The following is an 18,085-nucleotide window of genomic DNA, read 5'->3' on the forward strand; positions in this document are numbered from 1 at the left end:
TTGCCTTTTTGTTGTTTTTTTTTTTCCCCTTCCCCCCGCCCGCTCTCCCCTCCTTCCTCCCGAAAAGTTTGTGGGGCCGCCCCGCCCGCGGGTGACTCAGCCGCCGCGCTCTTCACCCCGCCTTCTCCTCCTCCTCCCCTTCCTCCCACCGCCCCTCCTCCCGGGGTAAGGCCGAAACTCTATAAGTGCCATCGTCCGGGCGCGCAGCGAGCGGCGGGCGGCGCGGGGCCGGGCAGGGGCGGCACAGAGCCGGGCGGAGGCCGAGCCCTTCCCGCAGCGCGACCCCTCCACGAGTGCCCGCTGCCCTCCGCGTCCCGCGCTCGCCCGACAACATGTCCACGGCCCTGGTGTCGCCCACAATCTTCGACCTGAGCGAAGTTTTATGCAAGGTGAGCTCCGCCGTCGGGGCGTTGCTTCTCCCAACTTCGGGAGGCCGCTTTTTGCTGTGCTTGCGTTTTTTCTTTCCCTATTTTTTTTTTTTTTCCCCCGGTTCACGCGAGCGGCGTTAGCGCCGGGGCCGGGACCCCTTCGGGCCGGGCGAGGGCAGCTCGTGGGGCCGGGCCCCGCCGCAGCGCAGCGCGGCGCAACACGCGCTCCCGGGGCAGGGCGTGCTCCATAACGCGGTCGTCCCGCGCGGCCGCTCTCGGTGCTGGTCGCGGGGAGGGGCGGCCGTCGGGGCCGGGCGCGGGGTGGGCTTTGCCGCGGGTCGGGCTTTGCCGCGGGTCGGCCGCGGCCCCCTCCGCTCCGGGCGGTGCGAGTGACCGGCGCTTGCTTCCCTTCCCCCGCAGAGCAGCAAGATGCTGAACTACAGCCCCGCGGGGGTCGGCGGGTGCCTGCTGGACAGGAAGGCGGTGGGCACCCCGGCCGGCGGCGGCTTCCCTAGGAGGCACTCGGTGACGCTGCCCAACGCCAAGTTCCACCAGAGCCAGCTCCTCGGCGGCCTCAAAGGGGAGCCGGCGCCCGCGCTCGGCCCCCGGGAGAGCCGCTTTCGGGACCGCTCCTTCTCGGAGGGCGGCGAGCGGCTGCTGCAGCAGAAGCAGCCCGGGGGCCAAGTGAACTCCAGCCGCTACAAGACGGAGCTGTGCCGCCCTTTCGAGGAGAACGGCGCCTGCAAGTACGGCGACAAGTGCCAGTTCGCCCACGGCATCCACGAGCTGCGCAGCCTCACCCGCCACCCCAAGTACAAGACCGAGCTCTGCCGCACCTTCCATACCATCGGCTTCTGCCCCTACGGGCCGCGCTGCCACTTCATCCACAACGCCGAGGAGCGGCGCGCGGTGGCTGGCGGCCGGGAGCCCCCCGCCGCCGACAGACCCCGCCTGCAGCACAGCTTCAGCTTCGCCGGCTTCCCCAGCGCCGCCGCCCCCGGGCTGCTGGACAGCCCCACCTCCGTCACCCCGCCGCCCATGCTGAGCGCCGACGACCTGCTGGGCTCCCCCACGCTGCCCGACTGCGCCAGCAACCCCTTCACCTTCTCCAGCCAGGAGCTGGTCAGCCTTTTCGCCCCTAGCGTGGGGGTGCCGGTGCCCGGCGGGAGCTCCCCCACCGCCTTCCTGTTCAGGCCCATGTCCGAGTCCCCCCACATGTTCGACTCGCCGCCCAGCCCTCAGGACTCGCTCTCCGACCAGGAGGGCTATCTGAGCAGCTCCAGCAGCAGCCACAGCGGCTCCGACTCGCCCATCCTGGACACCTCCAGGCGCCTGCCCATCTTCAGCAGACTCTCCATCTCCGACGACTAAGCGGGTTCCTCCCGCTCCCCCACTCTCGGTGGCGATGTTAAGCTGACCCCCCGCCCTCCCCTCGCCCCCCCTCCCCCAGCTGGATGTTAACGCGTCCGCCTGCCTGTCGCGCACCCACCGGCTCCAGCCTTAAGTGCCAAATTACGACGAGAAGCAATAACGTTTACAAAATTAGTGCCTTGTAACACTTTTCACTGTGACTCTATTACCTCTCCGGCTGCAGAGGGCACCGCAGCTCTGCGCGCTTCCAGATGTGCAGGACGTGCCCGCGCCCGGCTCCCCCCGCTGGCCGCCTCCTGCACCGCCCCCCGGGCTCCCCCCCGACTGCAGGCACGTGGCAGCGTTAACATCCAGCCCCTCGCCTCGCCCCTCCGGCTGCCTGCAGGGAGGGCGAGCTGAGGACCGAGCGGTCGTGACACGAGCGGGACTTCGAGCTGGGAGGACAACGAGAGAAGAAGACGGCAGAAAGCAAAAGAGACGGGACTGTGCTGTGGGAGAGTCTCGATTTTGGTGCTAAAAGTTCCCCCGTGTATCCGTGTGACATCTTAACAACAAATAAAGAAATGGGAGGGGATGGGGCGGACGGAAGTCATTCCACACATACACACGTTCGTGTAAACAAAGTTCCAGTAGACATAGCTTTAATGGTTTTGCTCTAGAGTACCTTAGACCTATCTTAGAGCACTCACGCCGAGCTTTTATTATTATTATTTTGTTTTTGTTTTCTGGGTTTTTAATTTTGTATAACTTCAGAAATTGGAGAGCAAATTTTGCTTGTCACTGCACAACAATATAAGAAAGCTTATTTAACTTATCAAAACGTATTTATTGCCGAAACCTATGCTTTTTTTGTTAATTTTGTTCATATTTATCGGGATGATGAATCCATAGAATATATTCTTTTATGTTTAAATTATGATCTTCCATATTAATCTTAAGATTGTGAAGTGTCTTTTTCCTTTCCCCCCCCCCACAGTTTAATATATTATACTACAATGACATTTTTTTTGTAACTTTACACTTTTTTTGGTTATTTTATTTTAAAAAATGAAAAGTTAATTTAAAAAAAAAAAAGAAAAAAAAACAACAACTGTGTTTGGATTATTTATTTTAGAATTTCCCCCTCCCTCCCCCTCTTTTTTTTTTTTTTTGTGTTGGACTGCAAATTGAGTTCATGTGCTTCTTTGCCTTTCCCCTCCTCCTCTTCCCCTGCCCTGGGTCTTGCCAAGTGGGCTATAGAATGTACCTATGTGAGCTCAGTGCGAGGCAGTGTGGAAGGAAGACCTTTTTCTTCCTCTTTTGTACAGTTTCAAGGAGAAAAGCCTTGAGCTCCAAGTGCCTATCTGAAGACATTCCAAATACAGTTTGTCTTTGCGTTTCTGTATCCAAGTTTGGAGTTTTTTCCTTGCCGAGGTGAACGGGACTGGCACAAAGAGAATAATGAATGTAATTTTTTCCCTCCCCCTGTTACTGTTCACTACATTGCTTTCTCTTCCTCTTTGTGTGAGTTTATTTAAAAGAGAATCTCTTTTGTAACGACTGTTTGCAGTTTAAATCAATAAACCCCAAGTTTTTTCAAGAAACTGACAGTGGTTTTACTTGCAGAAATCGAGGCTCTGGCTCTAGGCGACCACTCACGTGCAGCTGTTCCTCTCCCTTTGCCATGAGGCACCCACCAGGTGCTCGGCACCCTCCTTCACTCCTGCAGGTGCAGCTGGTCAGCTGCCCAGCTCAGGGGTATGAAGGTCAGCCCTGCCAAGTGCCTGGCCCTGGCCTTCAGCCCTCTCGTCTCTTAGGGAGCCCCCGCCTGTCTCCTTTCATTCCCTCTGTCCCTGCTGGCTTACTCTCTGCTCTGTGTAGCTTGTGCCTTGAGCTGGACGGCCTGTGCTGTGCTTTGGGTGGGGTTCTGGTTGGGTGCTGAGTGCTGTGGGTTACCCAGACCTCTGGCTTGACTTGTTAGCGGTGGTGGGCCTTGGTGGTGGAGTGGTTGTTCAGCATTTTGCAAGGGAAGAGAATGTAGATGCCCAGCAAAGTCTGTAAGGCTGATCCTAATGTTGCATTCAGGCCCTCAGACTCCTGGAACTATCAGTCACCAATCCCAGCAACTTTTGCAATAAGTGTTTGTATTTAGGGACTCCTCTTTGCCAGTGCTACTGGTGGTGCAGCTCTTGTTTTCTTCACCTCTAAGCTCTCTGGAGGAGGTTTGGTGCTCTGCATCTGAAGCTGTTCCAGCTCGCTTCCAAATCGGGGGTGGAATATTGCTGCCGAACCACTGCTCTGTCAGTTGTCTTGACATGCCTCAACGTTAGGGAGAGATGTTTCCTAACTCGGTGTTGGAAGAGTTCCTGCAAAACAAAAGCTGCGGGATACCTCGAGGCTTGCACCAACACACCTTCCTGCTGCTGGCTTTGTGCAATGCGCTTTCTTGTGTGGTCTGGCAATGAAGGTGAGCTTGGTGGAGAAAAGATGGTGGAAGGGGAGCGTGGCTGCTAAGGGCTGGTTCCCATGGGCAGTACAAAAGCTGCATGGGGAGTTCGCTCAGCAGACGCTGATGTAACTTGTATGCAGCACGGTCAGCATGCAAGAGAAGAGCCTTGGGCACAGCCCCATACTGCTCTATGTCCTACGCCAAGGATGTGCTGTAGCCTGGGAGGCCCCTGCCCAGCTGCAGCCTGGGCCTGCTCCTTCCCAGCTGCTGGGAGCAGAGCCTTGGCCCCAGTGCGCAAGGCTTGTCTGATCTGGAGAGGATCCCGAGCCTGTTGCAAGGCGTATACGTAGAGCTGAAACTGCCCACTTCCTCTTTGGACTTTCTGCATGGCTCTTCAAACAGTCTTTGCACAGTTAATAATTAATGAAGAAATAGCTGTACAGTTGCACGGTGCTATTGGTATGACAAACAACTGTGAAGCTGTGCTAAAAGTAGGTCTTTGTTTGCAGTGCTTGTGTGCTTCCCTTGCCTTTCCAGGGCACTGGTTCTAGGATACCAGCACTGCTTTTCTTCTGTGAGTTTAATCCCTGTCACTTGGTGCTTTGCTTTTTGAAATTAACCCTGAGCTTGGTCACACAGGGAACAGAAAAGAGGTGAGCAGGCACCATCAGGCCTTTACTTTCTGTAATAATTTATAGGAGAGAGTGTGTGCACATGAGAGCCTCCAGCAACATGGGGTTTGCCTGGTCTGATATCATTAAGGTTCACTGTGGCTCAGGTGTATTGCAACAGGTATTCTGGAGGGACTTCTGCTTCCTTGGATGAGCTGTGAGTGTGTTGTTTCTCACAGGACTCTCATCTGTCTCCCCTAGAGGTTGGCCGTGTATTTGTAATATCCTCACCAGGGCTCAGATGGGTAGATAGCCCTTTCCGAAAGGGAAGTGAGGGACACACTCCTCTGATGTGTAAGGGCTTATTAATGCTCTGGCTCATTCCTTCATTGCATGGCACCCTCAGGTGGCCAGAAGGAAAGGGCTGGCTGGGCTGTGTGCTGGCACAGTCTCTCCCACACTGCATTGTGCTGCTGCACAAAGGGACACTTATGGTGTCTGTCTGTCTGTTCCTCATGTGCTCCTGGTTACAGTCATGGATGTTTGCTGTGTCCGTGGCAGGGGCTTGGGCCCATGCCTTTGGGCAGCAGGCATTAGTTAGTACATATTTTTTGGCTTAGAATTTGGGTAAATCTCGAGCTGCACCTTTACAGTGTCTAGTTGTCTCTGGAAATTATAGCCAGCATATATGGCTTTCTGTGCCAGTTGCCTCTCAGTCAGGAGGAATGCGGTGACTTTGATCTGCAGAGCTCCAGGTGGTTCATATCCCACCTGGTAGCTGCTTTCCCCTTCCCAGCACCCATGGCAGCTGTAGGTGTCCCAGTAACTAGGCCACCTTGCTATGGGCCACATGTAGCTCTTGTACTGAAGCACCTTCAGTTTTGCAGTTGTGGGCTGTGGAAATGAAGCTTCTCATTTCTCAAGCATCTCTGTAGGTGAGAGGTGTGGAGTGGAATAGTGTTACTGTGGTGTTGTTCTTACGGGTAATTGGTCATGGTCTAGTTTTGGCCAACCTTTGCCCAAAGCCACTCATTGATAAGTGTGCGGTGTGCCAGGATTGCACGTAACAATAAAACACCACTTTTAAAACCCTCAAAATGCTCAAAGTTCATCACTGTCATGAGATTAGGAGGCAGAAAAGAAAGAACTTGGAGAAACTTCAGAGTAGAAATACGCCTAGAAGACTGTTAAAAGCAAATCTGGACTTGCAATCTATATCGTTCCTGCTGGGAGGGCCTGGGCTGAAATGGAGCTGATCACAGAAGGAAGGCTGGGCTGTGCCAGCCATCACAAAGTAGAGATGTGGTGGTGGGACAGAAACAGAAGGGATGTGATTAGAGATGGGAAGCACGAGAAAAGCTAGAGATCAAGTTCATGCAATATAGGACTGGCAAGGGTGGCAGCTGTTGTGCTGCCTTGAGTCTGGAGACTTCCTAACTACTGGTGGTTGGATGCACAAATGCCACTAACTGGGTCTCTGCAGTGGGGCTCGAACAGCAGTGTAGGGATAGTATCCAGGGCCTGGATAGTATTGCTGACCGTACGCAATCTGATGAGTGTGCCCAGGGATAGGAATGAGTAGTAAGATGCAGTAATGCGTGAGAAAGCCACAGCATGCCCTTTACGCTTGCTAATTGCTACAATTTGTGTGGCCTGCACTGGGGAAATCTGGCATGTGCTTGAATCTGGAGAAAGAGGCTTTGGGAGCTGGAAGGAAGGAGGTGCAGCAGGCGATATGTGTGCAGAAGAGGCATCTGGACCCAGTGCCAACTGCGTGCTGGGGCTCTGGGCAGGAGGAGGCTGGGAGTAAGGGGGGCTACCCAGCACAGAGAATGTCCTGAGGTGAGGGGCAGCAGACGGGGCAGGCATGCTCCTGGGAGCAGCAGGAGGGATGGGAGTCTGGCTCAGTGGGGACCTGGGGATAAATATTTTCTGGGGCCTTGTGGAGCAGCAGCCTTTGGGGCACTCAGCCCAAAATGTTAGAAGAGGATTCTGCCGGGTGATGTAAAATGTCTTTTGTCTGGATGCTCTGGCCTGTGGAGCAATGCCTGTTCCTCACAAAGCCTGCGCTTATTCCCTAGAATACTTCCATAAGAAAAAAAAACCCACGTTCCTCTAAGACACCCTAAACCAATACCTGCTGTGACTAAGCCCTGTGGGCAGCTCCACAGCTGATTTATATCCACCCCCTCCAAAGCGAAGGGGTTAGAGTGGAAACAGACGCTGCGTTAAACATAGCCGAGGGCACCCAGCAGCACAATTCTGCAATAAAGCAGGGAGGAAACGGGACTAAGGGGCGGCTGCTGCCAGGCATGACGCGGTTTCGTGTTTCCTCGTAGGCAGAACAGACCTCCTTTTGGCTGGTGCAGCTTTATGGGCTCGGTTGGGTTTATTATACTGCGAATGTTTTGAATTCCACGTCTTAATTTCCAGAGAGGCTTTGCTTAACTTTTGCTTTTTTTTCCCCAGTTTTGATTTTTTACTACCGCTGCCTTAACCTCTTTTTTTCAACTGGGTTTCAGTCTAAACTGCTGTTCTCTGAGCAAACACAGGGCCGGCGTTCCCGCTGCCTGGCCTTCAGCTGCAAATTAATCTCTTTTCATAGTTCCATTTTATGTCCGCCCACTCTCCCCACCACATTAACTCAGTCAACACATGGAAGTGAAATTTTTCCATGCAGGATCCTGTGGGTTGTGAGGCTGTGAGCAACACGTGACTGCCAGCTCCAGAGTCTGCTTGCACCTCTGGGTGGAAGGAAGTTTCCTCATCCCGCACGTATCCAGCGGGGCTCGGTGCGATGCAAAAGGCCACTTCTCAGTGCGGCTGTTCTGTCTCTCTAGGGCTTATCACCTTCCTAGAGTGGAAGGCAAACACAAATAATGATGATGCTAACAAAGATAGACGGAGTCTCGTTGGCCATCTCCTGGATGTGCTTTTTGCTTCTATGTGATTCCTTTCACGCGAAAGCCTGGGAGGACTTTCAAGTACTTTGTGCACTTGGCAAGTATAACCATACCTATTCCACAGGTTGAAGAACACGTGAGACACACAACCGCTAAGTGAAAGAGATTGTCTGGGAGTGGCACGGCATCAGAGGAAGAGCTGCAAAAATACTTTAGGGCTCCTGATAGTTTTTATCCTGTCTTAGTCTCCAGGCAACAGCAAATATTTCTCCTGAATGCTCTGGATGAGCAGATGCCAACGTTGATTCACAGGAAAAGGATGTAGCCACGCAAGCCCTAGAAGTGTTGTTTGGGATGGTAGCCACGGCCCCTGAGGAGACATTAATCTATATGGAGCAAACGCCAGTGAAGTTATTTCTTGAAGCTATTGCTGTATTTGCTATGAAGAGATTTCTTGAGTAGTCTAATGTGGGAGCCATCATGATTCACCCCAATTATAGCTGCAGTGAGAGAATAGACTGTGCTTCTTGGCTTTGGATGCGCTGCAAGGGCTCTGGGGCACAAGCAAAGTTCTGCTTTACTAAGACATTGCAGCCACAAGTCATGAGGAAAGGTTATGTCCAAGGCCAACACCAGAGTGTAAAAAGTGTGCTTTTGCTTGGAAAAGGGTCAGTACTTAAAATGTGCGGAGAGGTTCCCTGCTTATTTTCTCTCAGCCTCAGATCTTGCGTGCTATGTTTACGATAAACCTCATGATTTTAGACTTGCAAAATTATCAGGGGACTGAAAAGCCATGAACAAACCTAATTGACCCTCTCTTAAGAGTGCACAGCCAAAATACCTAGGGGAACTGCAGAGAACTATTTTCCTCTAAATTTAGTTAATGTGGCTTTGGATTCTCAGGCTGAATCTGCTGACCAAGATATTTTCCTTCATCTGGCACTTTTCTGACCGGCAAAACACTCTCAACGTGCATTAAAACAGCACTGGAAATGTTTTTAAACCCTCTGAAAGCTTGTTTCAAAAGCAGGCAGCCTGAGAGAACTGGAGGGCAGGCAGCTGGACGAGGCCAGGGGTCTCGTGATGGAGGCTGGAGACAGGCAGCCCATGGGGTTATCAGTGTATCATCCAGGTTGTCAGAGATTTCTAGTGAGTCATCTGAACCTTCACTCTTAACTATGACAAGACTGATCTCAAAAATCCCAAAACCACCTCTCCAGCACAGAGAGTTGTCCTGCCTTAGCCTTGATGTCTCCAGTGCCAGCACTTCCTTGGTGTTCCCATCTTGCTGCTCAGGCTGTTGTAACCGCTCTATAATTTCACCTAATATTTCCTCTAAATGTCTTCTGCAGAGGTCATCAGTTTTGTGTCCCATCCCCTTTGCTTAACAAGACCAGAGCCCAGCTCCTAGATAAAAGTCCTTGCTGTTCTCTTCACCAGCCTGGTCCCAGGGGATCCACTTCTCCAAACCTTTCTGCTGCTCTCTTTGCATGTCTCTTCCATGAATAAGGTTTCCTAAAACAGCCCCGTGCTTCACTTTCATCCTGGTTCTCCTCTCACTGTTGCTGTTCTGCCTCTGTTTTTTGTAGAATTCTGTGGAAATTCTTGGAAGTGTATCCCTGCTGGGTTGTGTGTATGGGTACGCATGTAGGAATATCCAGCTCCAATGGGAGGGCCATGCTCTGCTGTTAGGCACTCAGAGGAAGCTGTGCTCCTGCCCTTCAGCTTTCCTTCCTGATTCTCATCCCTGTCCCCAGGGAATGAAGGCTTTGAAACATAAGTTGATTTCTTCCCACTTATCATTATCTTTGTTTACATAAATTACAGCACTTACCAGTGGCCATAAAATTATCCGTCCTTAAAAAAAAAAGTCAGCTGTAGAGTTTGGCCCTGTGACCTCACTGATCAGCTCATTTCCAAAGGCCAAACATGCAGAGGAGAAAGAAACAGTTCTTTCATATTGATCCCAGATCTTTGTCTCTCCTTTTTTTGGCAGCAACTGGCTTGCTTGGTGTCCCAGTGTTGGTCCCTGGCTCTTTCCCTGTGCACTCCATAGCTCTGAATCGTTCAACCCAGCATGTAGGTTGGTCAGCTTTTCTCACTGGTAAGTGCCATAAATAAAGTTCTGTGTAGGAAAACAGGAAGTGATGATCTCTGGGGGATACTGGATCACCTCTGGGTCTATTGCAAACTAAAGTGGGGTTTTTTTTTGTAACCTGTCCCATCTGGAAGCTGAAGGGCAGGTTGGTTGCTTATTGTGAATTGCTCTTGACCCATGGTAAGAGCTCAGCAATAAGAATCTGGGTTCCAGTTGTGGTAAAGAAAGAAGATAATTAGGCGCCCAGTGTCTCCAAAGGAAAAAAAAGAGACAATTCTATCTCATTTTAGGCACTAAAACCAGCAACTGTGAATCTAACTGCCTGTAAGGAGTCAGTGAGCTGGATAACCAGCAATATCAGGTAGACCATTTTCTATCAGCTGTTCCTACACCTAATTTCTGTCAGTGGCTGAATGGGAGGGTGCAGGTTCTCGGGCATGTAGTGCTCCTCACTGTGAGAGGGAGGGGTGACCTGCAGCTGCTGGTTCATTGACCGTAAAAAAACTTTGGCCCTCAGCTGATGTTACTTACGCTCTCTGACAATCTTTATAGGAGACCTTATCAAAATTGGTGTAAAAATATGGATGACCCACAGAATGCTTACTAGGTCACATCTATCTGCTCCTTCAGTATTTCTTTCTACTTCAGTGTATGACCGTGTTGTCACATGCAAGATGATCAGCAAGTATAATCACCTTGTCTGATAGAACTACAAGCTATTAAGCCTTGAATGCCACAAGACTGTGAATGGAGGAGGAAAGTGTCAGAGGGTGTGAGATGGGGTTCTCAGTTCAGATACAAAGTACATTCGATGCTTTCTGTCTTGTGCGGGCAACAGGGAACACAAGCTGGGTTTCAAAATGTGTGACTCATGGCAGCAGTAAACCCAGCTATGTGACAGAGAGCAATGTGCTTGGTGTGGGCTCCAGCTCCTGGAGTCTCTCAGCTCCCAGTATGCCCACACCAGGAGCCCTGTTCCTGTATGGGACCCTCCAGCTCTGCAAACCTTATCCTCTGCTCAGCCAGGACCTCCTGTCCTCCGAGTTTAAAAGCTTCAAAAAGGCCTGAAGTTCAAAAGCTACGCTGAGTTCAGTCCTTTAGGGGATGGAAAAACCCAAGTGTTGCAGTAAGTGCTCCCCTACCCAGCCTATCGCTGCTCCTCGCAAAGCTGTGGGCTTGCACGTAATTCCTTTGTCAGCTTGGAGTCTTGCTGCCACATTAACTGCCGCTCTTTTCACACAGGTGCTATGCTTTCCTACTGGGCCCCAGGGGCTTTATGTAGGTAGTGAAATGGCCTCTTTATTCATGGGTATATTGAAGACTGAGAGACAGCAGAGTTCAAGATTACAATTTGTATAGTCAGGATTTTCTGCCTTTTTCCAGTACATGGAGATTAGCTGTGGGCAGGCCAGAGCTGGCAGAAGTGTGAATCACTTTAGGTTTTGCACATCTATTGCACGTGGCTGCTCTGGTGGAACTGGGGCTGCCCTGAGTCTTCCAGCTGTCCAGCAATGAAGGGTGGTCAGGGATCCAGCCTCCTCTATCTAAGTAAAATATGAAAAGTATATGTGAAAAATAAATGCTAAAAAAGTAAAATTTATTTCAGCTCCAGGTAAAGGCCGTGTACAATCTCCTTTTCAGTTCTCCTCGAGTCACAGAACTGATCCTGAAATGTTATCATTCAGTCTGCCAATAGAACAAACCACAACATTCAATATATAGTAATACAAGAGGAGGGGAAGAAACCGCAGTTTGGCAGTGAGCATCTGAGCAGTGGGGAAACCAGCGCTGGTGGGGGCTGGAGTATCCAAATCCAGACAAGGGCCTCTAGCAGACAGGCTGTGCAGAATTTTAGGTGCTTCCAACGCAGCTTGGGTCAGGGACCAGCAGAAAACCTGCTCCTGAAAGTGTCTGTACTTTGGCTTTAAGTAGTGTTTTCTGGAGAAACAGAAGTCAAGAAAGCAAAGAAAAGAGAAGAAAGGAAATGAAAGAAATGGAAAGAAAAGCTGAGGAAAGAAAGGGAAAGAAAAGGAACAAAAGAAAAGGAAAGAGCAGTAAAACTGATATCAGGAAAAGAAAAGCCAAGGCCCAAACAAACATGTTTGTGATAGAGGAAATGGATTTTTGAACCCTTGCAATGTTTGGTCTTTTGGGTTGTCAGCAGTGCGTTGCGTGCTGAGCACAGGGCAGTGTGATGGAAATACCTATGAAGGCAGCCTTACAGAGGTACTGTACCAGGAAATGCTCTTTCTTGACTACCTCGCACACGATACTATGGTTAAACCCAAGAGCATGCCTCATCATAGCATGTGCCTTATCGACCTTGCTATCTGATGACAACAGCAGCCCTCAGGAGACCAGACTGACATCATCCAAAACCTCAGTAGTTCAGAGCACAAGCTAATGTAGCTAGGCTACCCGCTGTGCAGGATTGTTTATCTGTTTGTACTGAGCTCGCAGGCACTTCGTTAGGGGAAGAGAAATATAAAAATCAAGCCCGAACAGCTTTTTAAGAAATGTTTCCCGTAAACTATCACGCTATTTAGCACATGAATGCAGAGGAAGAGGTTTTTACCCTTTCATCCAAGTAGGAATAGTCTGTCCCGCAGCTTTCTGCAGGTTGAGAGGAGGAGAGAAGCCCAAAGCACAATCGCTGCCTTAAAGAGAAGTGGCACCCCCGGTGATTTGGTACCAGTCCCCATTCCCAGCAGGCTCAGACGTCCTCGGGTCTGGCTGCCGCGTTTGGGCTCACCCCACATGAGGCAGGGCTCAGCTGTCTGTCTGTCTGAGCTCTGCACCCTGACATCAAGGTCCGGGGCTGGGTGGTTTGCAGTCACGTTTGTCTCCTCTTTTGGTTATTACCGGATCACAGCAGTAAACCACATGGCTCTGGCCTCCTGGCCTCCTCTCTCTAATGTAAGACGAGGGGAATTTCTGCACTAACAGAAATAAGAAACAGAAAATAGACCAGGCTCTTCTTGTGTAATATTCACTGAGTGCTCTGTTTTCAATTTGCTCTCCCTGTCCCGGGTTCTTCAAAACACCTTCTCTCATTTACGTCAGCACAGATTTACCACACCCCACTTATTTCAGACCTGGATAGCCCTATGGAAAAAGATTACCAGCCTTTCGGAGTGCAGCTTTATGTCTCAGACAAAGGAAGATCATACGGGGCCGTATTTATTTGTGAGCTGCCTTTATACTTGCACAGCACCTAGCACAAGTGAGCCTGGAGTCTGCTGTACTACAAAATCGTTCTAAAAACAGTAAACGCTTTTAAGTGCTGTTTTTCTTCTTTTCTTTTTCCAAATTGCTAGACGAGCTTTCAGAGGGAAATGAAGCCGGATTTAAGCACTGAATGCATGCATAGCAACAAGAGGAGGGCCATCCAGCGCTAGGATGCTAAGTGTCCCTTTACAGCCCCCATTGAGGCCCAGCACCCACCTCCTGGGGTGATGCAGGGCATGGCTGTGCCATGACCCCGGGCGAGGAGAAGCTTCCCCGATTTCACTCTGGAAGGGCCGAGATGGACAAATCTGCACTGGGATCTGGGGAACGGGGAAACGTTGCCAGGAGTCGGGAGCCATTGCTGTGGCCAAGCTGTCTGCTAGTGCTACCTCTGCCTGTAAGGGAAGACAAGGTGGCACTGGGACTCTGGCCACCGGTCCTGCTCTGTGCTCTGACTCCAGGAGCTGGTTTGCAGAAGAGGCCTCCACCTTGCAGGCATTGCTGCATCCTCACTGCACTCTCACTTCTCTCACTGATTGCTGGCTCCTTACCTCCCACCCACTTGTGTAGCTCCAGTGGCAATGCAGTTGGTATGACTAACCCAGCAGATACAAGTGTGAGCAAAGGTTTTGTTGTGACACAGAGCGCAGCACACTGAGAGCACGTGCATGGGAATTACCTGGCACACGTCTACTTTTTTCATGTCCCTGGATACAAATATAACACAGGCATGAGCTGAGGCCCATCACAGATGTCTCCTAGCTCCCCAGGAAGCAAAGCTGAAACTTCAAGGCAGCGTTGCTGTGAACACTTGCTGTAGTTAGGCTGGCCTTTCATGCTGCTATAAATCTTCACTGCTACCGGGGGAGGTGGGGGATTGAATACCACCCAACAAAAGGAAAGAAGAGTTTGTTTATGGCCAGCAAGTAAGGAAAATTGACTCGATGCAGGTCTGGCTCAAGAGGAGTGCTGGCTAAGGAGTCTGGTGGGAATAAAGCCCCTTTGGACAGAGCATTAGCTAAACCCAGCTATGCCACAGGGTTGCAGAATGCCTCCCGTAACTACTGTGGGTAGCTTAAAGTGTTTCTGTGAAGCATACTGTTATTCTCCATTTTGTTGGACATATGTTTTGGTCTTCACCATCTTTAAGATACGCTGAGAATGAAATGTGCCACAGTGGGAAGCTTAGAGAAAGGCTTGATTAGGAGGTGGAATAATTTTAAATGCCTTCTCCTGCAGTACTGTCTAAAACATTCCTCTTCTGAAGCATGTTTGCTTTGTCTCTGCCTGATAACCCTGACACTTACCTGGCCCTGCTCTGTTCTTTCATTAGTAACTTGGTTGATTTACTCACATCATTGCTAAAAATATCATAAAAAAATAACGTTGTATTAACAGCACCCAGAGGCGATGGAGAAGGGCTCGGAAAGAAACACAGGTGGAGTTTCTCTGGTTTAGAGGCAGCGTCTGGACCTGCTTTCCTCAAGAGAAAAAGCCCTCGAACGGCTCTTGTGCAATATGCTGATGGTCTGAGTACCCACATCACCGACTCCCCATGACAATTGCCACCGATCGACCACTTGCGGGCCGTCTCCACAGAGCGGCCGAGGAATGAATGAGTCATGGAAGCTGCATTCCCCTTCCCGCTGCCTCCCCGGGCCTTCCCGAGGAGGTGCCTTGACAACAGCAGAGGGAAGTTAGCTCTGCTCTTTTTCATGCTGCGAAACAGTGATCAAACAAAGCTCTCCCGCTTCCACTCGCACCGAGGCAGCGTTTTTTATTAGCGCTACCTAAATGTTGTTGTACTGAAAAGAACAAAGTCAAGTAGAGCTGGGCACATTACTTTGTTAAATAATTGATTCCGTGCTCCTTCGGGCCAACAAAAATCTATCATATCTACAAATGGCTTTAGCAGAAAACAAACAGCGGCATCTAAATGCTGTTTTTCATTTTAGAATGGTTTTGTCAGGAGTGAGTTTGGTTACATTTTAATCGAAACAAACCTGAAGAAAAAAAAAAACAAACCACGAAAAGGAAACAAACAGGTTCAATGTTTTGTGCTTTCTTGAGTAGAGAGTTCCTATTTGAGAGGAAAAAAAAAAAAAGAAGGTTCCATTCAATGAGGAAACTGAATTCTTGTTATTTGCGATCTGCTTGGAAAAGTGATCAGTTATTCACACAGCACCGCTACTGCAGCTCGCATATAAATACCAGCAGGCCCAAGCACGGAGGGATTCAGAATTTCCCTCGAGGTGTTTTTCAAGTTAAAAAACAACAACAGAGTGTGAGTTTAAAAGGTTTAAAGGAATTTCTTCCTCAGCACCGGTAGCATGCAGGGCTAAGGCAGTAGAGGGCTTGTCTTAGACACGGCCCTTTTGCTAGGAAGGTGCCCTCCCGCTGTGCCCTGCTCCAACCACCACATGGCCATCTTCTGCTTGGCTCTGAGGTGTAGGCTTCACATTGCCAGTGGAATTTGGAGGTGTCCAGGAGTGGCAGTGAGATGGATGGACACTGCTCAAATGACTGCACCAAGTACTTCCATGCTGGAGCTTGTCCTGGCTTTTATGCTCTGAGGGGATCCAGTTGTGCCAGAATACACTGTGCTGATTTAGTGCTGAGCTGTGACTCAGTACCCATTGGAGGTTTATAGCTTGCATGCCTGCAATGTGAGGTTGCACAGACACAACATTGAGCAAAGGAGCGTGGTCACGAGAGCTGTGATGGTGGTCACACCTCACTTCTTCTTGGGGGCTTCTGGCAACAGGTGGGGGCCACATACCCTGGAACCCTGGTGGAAGGAGCTCTTGCCTAGCCTTGTTCCAGGCCTTGCTGTTACTGGGAGCAGAAAATGCCAGGGCAGGCTCCTTGCCTGCACCCAGCTGCTAATGATGATCACGGCCAACCCTCATCTGCGTCCGGGAGTGCACAGGGCAGGGCGAGCAGCGATGGAGGCCTGGCGCTGATCTGGGCCACAGGGTGGGAGGGCAGCCGGAGGAAGCCCTGTGCCTGCAGCCACAGCTCTGTGCGTCAGCAGCGGGCAGGGCTCGTACATAGGGCTGCCTGCCGCAGCATGCCCCGTCACAGAGCTCACCTCACCAGCCAAACCTGGCAGTGCCCCGGCACGAAGCCGTGCGTTTGAGAACACGGCGTGCCGGGCGTTGTTAGCCACACTTCCGCTGTGGTTTGTTTTGTTCCTGTGCTGCTGCACAAGCTCAGGCTGCTGGGGCGGGGGGACGCCGTGCTTCTCACAGGGTGCGTGGGCCGCCCTGGCTCTGCCGTCACACGCAGCCCTGTGCTTTGGGTCATTAGTGGGAGGGATGGAGAGCTCACAGGCCATGGGAGCACTGCATTAGGAAAAGGCAACCTCTGGGAGCTCTCACTTCTGTTGGTTGAGCTCAGGTGCTCCTGATGAGCCTTGCTAGTGTTGTGCAAGGTGCCATGTGGGGAGCACTGGGAAAACAGCAAAAGTCCAGGGAACACCACTCTGGGAACTGCTCTACTGGAAAGGGCTGTGTGATGCACCAGTTTTGCAACACTGCCCTTCAATGGGGCGTCATCTGCATTTGCAGAGCCAGCAAGTTTAGGCTGCTGCAACTTGCCTTCCTACGGTCACATCCTACACCCATCTGGAGATGGAAGCTACTGCAGGAACACAGCAGTGCGTTTGTTTCGGGCATCATCTCCTTGGGAGCACGTGATATTTCTGCACTTTCAGGATATGTCCTGATGGCTCCTGGGCTCCAGAAGGGTCAGGGATTGGTTGCCTCCTGTAAATTACCTGAATGGCCCACAACTGGCTTTAATGAGCATCTGCTTTCCCTGTACAGACTGTCACAGCAGCTCTCAGCAGGAGCTTCTGCAGGGGAGTCCCCGTGTTTAGCAAAGAGCAGGTCTCTGCAGGGCAAGGGGGATCTACCAGGATGCTGGAAAACTGTCTCAGCCAGTTGCTGTCTCAGCCATTTGCTGAATTCACTGGTTTTTCAGTGCTCCTTGTAAAGCCAAATCTTGGAAATACTGAAGTTTTGTGGATTGTTATGATTTTAATGCTCAGAAGAAGGGAAGCACCAAAAGGGATTTTTTTGGAAGTGCCACACGATTAGTTTCCTACTGAGCAAAGTATTTTCTTATTGTAGAAATTGAATGGATTTGTTAATTGCATTTTGGGTTATCCAGGGGCTCTGGATACATTGTCCTTTACACAAGGAAATGTAAATAAACACAGCTCCTCTGAACCCCTGCCTAGCTAAGCCAAATTGAGAGCAGCTCATATAAATGGTACTGTGGGCTGATGTCCCTTACCTCAGAGATATGGGGTTAGAGCTGGTCTCCATTCTATGCAGAAATGGGGACCGGTCTGTAAAATGGATCAAATAATTCCCAGCTCCCTGAAGCACTTTGGAAGCATGTTGTGGTTTTAAATGGGTTTGTAGCTCCCTGTGTAAGACAAGCTTACAGGTAAGTTTTAGAAACTGAGGGAATATCTTGAGTGCTAAAAGAAGGTGTTTTGGTACAAAAAGTACTCAAGGCTCAAATTGAATCCAATTCATGTTTCACTTTAGGAATCATTGAAATTGTAGAAAAATTAAAAACAAACAAGATACCCCAGTCACAGTACTTCACAAAATCTCAGAAGTAACCAAAACCACCTGATAAATACTGTGCTATGCAAAAAACTCAGTTCTATTTCCAGACAACTAGATAAGATGATCTTAACAGAGCTGTTAACTTGTGAGTAGATCTGTAACTCTCTGTTAACAGTAACCACATTAACTGCATTTAGGGTAAATGCAGAACACCAAACTGGCAGTGATGCATCACTTATACCCTATTATGCTGTATTTCAAGAGCAAGTGGTACTTGGCTAGTGGGTTGGCTTGAAAGAAATCTGCTTGCTGCACTGCTTTGTATTTAGTAGCTTGAAGGTCATTGGTGCTGTTTCCAGCTGCCTAGGGTACATGTGTGCAAGCAACGTATTTGATGAGAATACGTATCTTGTTGAGGTAGGTTAAAACTGAAAGCGTGGGAGGGAAATGAACCTGAGAGAGTTCCTGGCAGTGTTTCTTCTGCAATTAAGCTTC

The 18,085-nt window shown here is 50.3% G+C and overlaps 1 protein-coding gene and 1 long non-coding RNA gene across 4 annotated transcripts; both read left to right on the top strand.

Moving 5' to 3' along the window:
- The first annotated feature begins 208 nt into the window (after positions 1–208).
- Positions 209–3,322, top strand: ZFP36L1 (ZFP36 like 1 zinc finger CCCH-type). Its single transcript, XM_015864882.3, has 2 exons — positions 209–389; positions 789–3,322. The coding sequence occupies exons 1-2, from the start codon at positions 333–335 to the stop codon at positions 1,737–1,739; spliced, it is 1,008 nt and encodes a 335-aa protein (XP_015720368.1). The 5' UTR covers positions 209–332; the 3' UTR covers positions 1,740–3,322.
- A 593-nt stretch (positions 3,323–3,915) lies between these two features.
- LOC107314975 (uncharacterized) lies at positions 3,916–15,068 on the top strand. 3 transcript variants are annotated; one of them, XR_014946651.1, is made up of 3 exons: positions 3,916–4,185; positions 9,678–9,785; positions 14,406–14,769. It is a non-coding gene; the product is annotated as an uncharacterized LOC107314975 (long non-coding RNA). The 3 variants fall into 3 exon arrangements; XR_014946652.1 differs by lacking the exon at positions 14,406–14,769 and adding an exon at positions 10,070–10,141 and having other exon boundaries at positions 4,054–4,185; XR_004307411.2 differs by lacking the exons at positions 3,916–4,185; positions 9,678–9,785 and adding an exon at positions 10,618–10,905 and having other exon boundaries at positions 14,406–15,068.
- Positions 15,069–18,085: the final 3,017 nt, after the last annotated feature.

Source organism: Coturnix japonica, chromosome 5 (assembly GCF_054131305.1).
Source record: "Coturnix japonica strain WE chromosome 5, WE-NBRP24, whole genome shotgun sequence".
Taxonomy (NCBI): Eukaryota; Metazoa; Chordata; class Aves; order Galliformes; family Phasianidae; genus Coturnix; species Coturnix japonica.

Bases quoted from the DNA above. Each gene is read 5' to 3' on its own strand.
- ZFP36L1 (XM_015864882.3), top strand. From the start codon at position 333: ATGTCCACGGCCCTGGTGTCGCCCACAATCTTCGACCTGAGCGAAGTT. The intron at 390-788 runs GTGAGCTCCGCC...CTTCCCCCGCAG, and splicing joins TGAGCGAAGTTTTATGCAAG to AGCAGCAAGATGCTGAACTA.